At 44.1% G+C, this 7,071-nt stretch overlaps 1 protein-coding gene across 1 annotated transcript in view; it reads left to right on the forward strand.

The window, feature by feature from the left end:
• The first annotated feature begins 6,894 nt into the window (after positions 1-6,894).
• LOC130557290 (ankyrin repeat domain-containing protein 50-like) overlaps positions 6,895-7,071 on the forward strand; it is an 8,072-nt gene continuing 7,895 nt past the window's right edge. The window contains exon 1 of the mRNA XM_057338951.1: positions 6,895-6,955. Within this exon, the coding sequence (XP_057194934.1) occupies positions 6,895-6,955 (61 nt within the window). The remainder of the gene's footprint in view (positions 6,956-7,071) is intronic.

A 7,071-nucleotide genomic window follows, 5' to 3' on the forward strand; every position in this document is an offset into this window, starting at 1 on the left:
TTGATAAAAGCGTCTGCCAAATACGTAAATGTTAATTCCGTTACCAACTGTTACCAATTTGGCTGGTCACATTCACACCACATAAATAATCAATAATATACTCTGGCAAGCTGAAAAACAAAATTCACAAAAAAGACCCACACCACACTAATCAAGCACGATAGCAGCATAAAGGCAAGCAAGGGCAAAGCAGCAACGTAGTGACACCAAACAGCATTTAGCTCCAAGGGACTATTAAACTATTATACACTTTCATAAACCAGCGAACGCCGCAGCTCACGTCATTCAAAACAATCGCTCAAGCGGCAGCATTACATATGAAGCTAATGGAAGGAACAGGCAGCCAGGACTCGGCCAAACGGGGAAACATACAATGGTTCCTACGACCAGGGCTGGGGAGTAACGAAATACATGTAACTTAGTTACGTATTTAAAACACAAAATTTGAGTAACTGTATTTTATTACAGTTACTTTTTAAATGGTGGTAATCAAATCACATTTACATCCGAAAAGTATTTTAGATTACCAAAGTGATTACTTGGAATTTCAATGGCATTTATTTCATTTAAACTTTATATTAACTGTAATGGGCAATTAATGTAAACAGCAATCTGTGATTCTCTGACCCTTGAATCTTTAATGTCTGTATACCTGAATGACCAACGACTGTTTTCATGTTTTGCGAGCCCCTTGCTTAAGTAATTTGTTTAGGTAATTGCGACTTTTTATCACAGAGTTCTTTTATCTCACAGTTCTGACTTTTTCTCACAATTGCGAGTTTATAACTCACAAATCTGATTTATTTTCTTAGAATTCTGAGCGATACACTCACAATTGCATCTGTCAGTCCAATGAGAGAAAAAACACTGACTTTTTTCTCAGAATTGCAAGCTTGAGAAAAAAACTCTGAATTGTTATAAAGTTATAAAGTCAGAATTGCATGAAATAAACTTTCTATACAAATGTCAAAATTGCGAGATCTCACAATTGTGAGTTTTTCATGCGATTCTGATTTCATAGCTTGCAGCTGCGAGTTTAAATCTCGCAATTTTGAAAAAATGAAAATTATTTTTTTTATTTAGTGATGGAAACAAGTTTCCATGAAACACAATGCATTCAGAGAAGGGGGTGAAAATGTTTAAACAGGATGATGTGTAAAGATTTTTAAATTTGTTTATAGATAATATTTTTATAATACTTTGTATATGTAGTTCTGCCCTTCACATTAAGCATGTGTAACCACATGTTTCCCAGAAAACAAAATAAGTACATTTTGCCTCCAATTCCAAAAGGTTTACACACCCCAGCTCTTAATGCATTGTGCTGCCTTATTGAGCATCAGCATTTTTCCTTTTCTTTTTTCTATGATTGTGTGCATTTTTGCTTTAAGATATATTGTGGAAAACTAATGTTGTTTAAAATAAAATGCAGAGGAAAAACAAGTCCTCTGTTTGGTGATCCCTTTGTGTTACGTACCTTATCAGTATTCCAAAGTATTCTAAAGTATTTAGATTAAGTTACAGAACTTGTGTAATCTAACGAAATACGTTACAAATTACTTTTTAAAGCATTTAAAGCAAAATTACTTACCTTCCCAGCCCTGCCTACGACGACACCAAATTGGCCCAAAACTCACCAACATATACCTGTCAGTTTAAGCCAAGTATTCACCCTGCTACAGTCTACCCCTCAACGACACATCGGTTCCCAACGATAAACTCACAAGCATCCCCAACAACCAAGTCCAGAGTCTAAAGACCGCAGGCCCTGTGTTAAACGGTGGGTTTCTAGCTGCAACCATTCCACTCACTGTCCCACCTACTGGTGCTATTGGTCCCATTGTACAATCTATAGTGAATAGTTCTCTTGTTTCTGGATGTGTTCCAGATGAACTAAAGATTGCTACAGTCCAACCACTCTTGAAGAAGCCTTCACTAGATCCTGCAGTTGTTAATAATTATAGACCTATTTCTAAGCTATATTGCTAAAATAATAGAAAAGGCAGTAGCAAAGCAATTGTTGAATGTCATTAATGAGAATATTATTTTTGAGAAATTTCAGTCTGGTTTCAGGGCTGGTTATAGTACTGAAACTGCTCTTTTACGAGTGACTAATGATTTATTGATGGTGAAGGATGCATGTGAATGCTCAGTTTTAGTATTATTAGATTTGACTGCAGACTTTGAAACAACTGACCACTCTACTTTAATTAATACATTAAATACACGGGTCAGGGTTTCGCGGATGGTGTTGGATTGGTTTGTGTCTTATTTGTTAAATAGGACATTTGTAGTGTCAATTGGGGATGATGTATCCCAAAGTGCTGAAATTGTATGTGGAGTTCCGCATGGTTCTCTGTTAGGACCAATTTTATTTTCAATTTATATGCTTCCATTAGGTGCTGTGATCAGAAAACATAATATAAATTTTCACTGTTGCAGATGACTTATAGTTGTACTTATCATTGAATTCCAAGGATCTAAATAATTTGGATGTCTTTCAAGCATGTTTAGTTGATATAAAGAATTGGATGGCTTAAATCTGTTGCAGCTAAACACTGAAAAAAAGAAATTATGATAATTGGTCAGAGCTCGAATAAGATACAGGTTGAGCTTGCTCTAAAGAGGACTTTTACAAATAATAAGCAGGTAGTAAATAATATGGGTGTTTATTTTGATACTCATTTAAACTTTGAGTTTCATGTTAAGAAGTTTGTTCTGTCATGGTTCTGCCTCACCTAGTCTTGGATTTCCTGGTCCTGAGGCAGAGCCATGACAAAGTCTTTGGTTATGTGTGGAGAGAAACATATTATTGTCCTTTTGACAATAATATGCGTTCTCTACAGTGTCTCGTCATTGGCCCTGCCCCTCTCGTTTCCTTTATTGTTTCCCGGCTGTGTTTCATTACCCTCACCTGCCCTGTGTTATTATCCCTCGTTTGTGTTCCCTTTAAATAGTCTTCATGTTTCATTGTCCTGTGTTCGGTCATTGTGTGTGCTTTGTGCTTTTTGTATTTAGTTCGTCTTGTTGCTCGTCCAGTGTTCTCCAGTATTGCCTGTGCCTGTGCCTGTGCCTCTTCCTGTTGTGCTGTTTTGTCATCTCAGTAAGTGTATAGTTTAGTTTAGTTTGTCTAGTGCTTATTCAGTCTAGTGTTTAGTTAGTCTTCGTTTTGTTCCTGTTTAGTGTTTTTTTTGTTCCCGTGTTTTACCCCATCGCGGGTCTTTGTTTTGTTTCTTTGTTTTAATAAAATCTATTTTGTTAACCCCTTCATCCCCGCTGCCTGCATTTGGGTTCTTCCACGCAATCCTTGACAGAATGACCGAACCCAATCGAACCCAACAGGCGGCTCCCAAGGACGGCAAGGCGTCGTCCCCCCGATCCGGCCTAGCCCACTTGCTGCTGGGGTTCCATCAGGGGAGTTATGGGGACCGGGAGTTTGCCAGAGCATTCTCGGCGGTGGCAGAGGCGACCGGGTTCAGTGAGGCGGAGTTGAAGACGATCTTGAAGAGTTGAAGACGATCCAGTCCGGTGATCCAGCCGGCGTCCAGTCCGGTGATCCAGCCGGCGTCCGGTCTTTAGGTTTAGGATTGTGTGATGTCTTTTGCGTAGCTCTTCTGGAATTTAAGTATCTGTAATGTATGATAGGTAAAGTACTTTGTGCGTTGTAGCTTGAAAGTGCTATATAAATGAAATTTGACTTAGTTAAATTTTACTACTGACCTTGGCAAGTGGTGGGTATTAGAGTGTTGACCAGAAGCTGCCCACCTGGGCCTCTGTGACACCTCACAAACTGGAAGTTGAGACACAGTTGGGGGCTCCAGCGCCACAATGTTGTCCCTGCATTTCCATCGCTCCATGCTTCCATCAACCAGGCCCGATTGTATCACTGAAGGCCTTTCAGGCATTACCCCCCACAAATCCAAATCATCTTCCTCATCCTCTTGATGTGATTCAAGTTCCGATGGGGAGTCCCTTTGGAAATGAGCCTTCAACAATGACCTATGAACACGCTTTATTTGGTCTGGATTCCTCGCTGGTGCAATAGCATGTACAGCACCACCTGATCAAGGCACCTCCATAACTTTAAAGAGCTCTGCACTCCTGAATTTTATGGCGTCTGTGGCGAGGGGGGCGTGATTTAGCGAGGTCTGCACCGGGAGAGAGAGCTGCGAGACGAGTGGTGACTGAGTGGGTTAATTGCAAATGACAAACACCTGTGTCTTATTTCAGTAAGTGGCATGGAGAGACTACATAAAGACCCAGCAAAGGAGAGCTGAGAGGAGAGGGACCGGCTGCTTACTGGAAACTGCGAGCCGAGAATCTTACAGCTGCTGTGTATACTGTGTATTGGACTGAGCGCTGAATGTGCGACCTGTTATTTTGGATTAAGTGACTATTGTTTGTGGAACAAAAGAGCAGTAAGCAGCATCGCTGACTGTATCCTTCCTGTATACTGACGTTGACTTTGTTACAGCGTCATCTCACATTACAATTACGGAGATAGACCAATAGGCCCTCCTCGTCACTTTACCACGTGAACACCATGTGAGGACACCGGAGCGCGCCCCGTGGGTGGCAAAAACACTCTGCTTACAATATCAGGAAACGCAATTCCGCGTTTCAGGAACACCTGATTTGTAGGGAAGTCGTAAGGATCACCGTCGAGTCCAGCTGCTTGTAATTTCAGCAAATAAGTGCGTGTTTTAGTCCCCGTTTCTTTGTTTCTCCTCTTCTGCTCAGCCATTTTGCTGGGTGTTTTGCCATCCAAGGGAGCGTGTCCCAGGGCTTGTCCGACATATGGGAAAGTGACGTCCATGCATGCGCAACGCGTCATAAGGTGTGTTTGCAGACCGATTGGCGAAATTAGCCGCTGGCAGTCGAGGGAGGAGTTGAAAAAGGAGCAGTCAAGTCAGACGACTGAAAAAAAAGTCGGACACCTGGGGCACATTCAAGCTCAAACCGGTGCGCAACGGTTACGACACGTTTCCTGGAAATGTTGTGCAACGGTGTGCAACAGGGTTTGAGATATGTTTTCTCTTGTTTGGTGGGTGTGTCAAGAATGTCAGCCCAATCAGCAGCAACATATATATAACCCACGCGGTATTAAAGAGACAGCTCGCACAATGGGTCCAAGTAAAGTCGTTTACAAATGTGTCCGCTGCAGCTCGGTATACGCAACAATTGAAGATATTGGAAGACATGTACAGTATTTTGCAGTATTCAACACATATTTATACCGATTTCATCAGGCTCCGAACATTCTTCAAAAAGAACACAAAGAATGGCCTTCTCAGCTGCCATAGTTCCAGTCTTGCGTCATCACAACAGGGTGTTCAACCTGTCGTCCCGGTTTATCAAGTACCTGGCCATGTCACTAAACCCCAGGGGTCTCAGCGTCTCCGTCTCCGCTGGCTTGAGGGGCTTGGTGAGGCAGCCGTTAAAAATTAACTTGAGTTCTGCCTCACCAAACTTGGTCTCCCTCGCTGAAGCCACGAATCCTGCAATCCCCCTGACGGAGCCCAAACAACAGATGGGCTTGGCGGGATCACAGGGAGGATCGAGCACTGTCCATGATGTTGGCTTTCTGCTGGGTTCAGTAGTGTCCGGTTTGTTCTGTCATGAATCACTGACAGAACCCAAGTGCAGACAGCCAAAGTAGAAACAAAAGACTTTACTTAAACAATAAACCTGCGATGGGGCAAACAACAAATCAAAACAAGGTTGTAGCGGGTTCGCTATGATAAGGAAGGAAGAGGACGAGGTTGGCGGGACTGACACGAGCTTTATTGCTTTGCCACACGAGAAATCAAAAGTCAATTCATACAACATATAAATCCACGGCTTTTCCTTCAGCCCGGTTCGAGAAGATAATAATCCAGCAAAGTTCTTCTTTCTGTACTGAGAGGTTCTGTGGTCGTGGCAGTCCGTGTTCAGTCCGTCTCTCTCTCTCCATTGTGCGTCTCTTGGGTCTTTATATATCGTCTCCCTTCCCTTACTGGAATGAGACACAGGTGTTGGTTGTTTGCATTTACTCCACTCACTTACCGCTCGTCTCCTGGCTCTCTTTCCTGCCGCAGACCTCGCTAAACCACGCTCCCCTCGCCACATACCCCCACCGCCCGCCTCAGGCCGGGGAGCCTTCCGGCCTGCAGCCCCCCCCCATTCCTGGAGAGGAAGTCGGCTACAACCATTTGTGCACCCGGCCTGTGGACCACCTGGAACTTAAAAGGCTGTAGAGCCAGATACCAACGGGTGATCCTGGCGTTGGTTTCTTTCATGCGGTGGAGCCACTGCAGGGGAGCGTGGTCCGAACAGAGGTTGAATTCCCGGCCCAGGAGGTAGTATCTAAGGGTGAGAACGGCCCATCTGATGGCCAAACATTCTTTTTTGATGGTGCTGTACTTAGTCTCTCTCTTTGATAGCTTGCGGCTAATGTACAGCACCGGCCGTTCCTCACCCCCCACCTCCTGTGCCAGGACGGCACCCAGCCGCCCCAGTGTATGGAGTTTTGTTCTCAGGTCCAGGACATGTTGAATTTCGTTCTTGCTGTTGGAGGGTCCATCCTCCCAAGTCTCTCTCAGGATGTCCAAAACCCCTCGGGGCTGGCGTCCAAAGAGAAGCTCAAAGGGGGAAAACCCCGTGGAGGCTTGCGGGACCTCTCGCACAGCGAATAAGAGGGGTTCTAACCATTTATCCCAATTTTTGGCATCCTCGTGTACGAACTTACGAATCATGTTTTTTAACGTGCGATTAAAGCGTTCTACCGGCCCGTCTGTTTGAGGGTGAAAGACGCTGGTACGGACCGATTTAATGCCCAATAATTCATAAAGCTCGTGTATCGTGCGCGACATGAACGGCGTGCCTTGATCCGTGAGGATCTCCTGGGGGATCCCCATGCGGGAGATGACACGAAACAGTGCCTCCGCCACACTCTTAGCAGAGATGCTGTGGAGCGGCACTGCCTCGGAATATCGGGTTGCATAATCCACCAAGACTAATGCAAATCGATGTCCTCTCGCTTACCGCTCTAATGGCCCGATGAGGTCCATACCAATTCTATCGAAGGGGACC

Source organism: Triplophysa rosa, linkage group LG7 (genome assembly GCF_024868665.1).
Source record: "Triplophysa rosa linkage group LG7, Trosa_1v2, whole genome shotgun sequence".
Classification (NCBI taxonomy): domain Eukaryota; kingdom Metazoa; phylum Chordata; class Actinopteri; order Cypriniformes; family Nemacheilidae; genus Triplophysa; species Triplophysa rosa.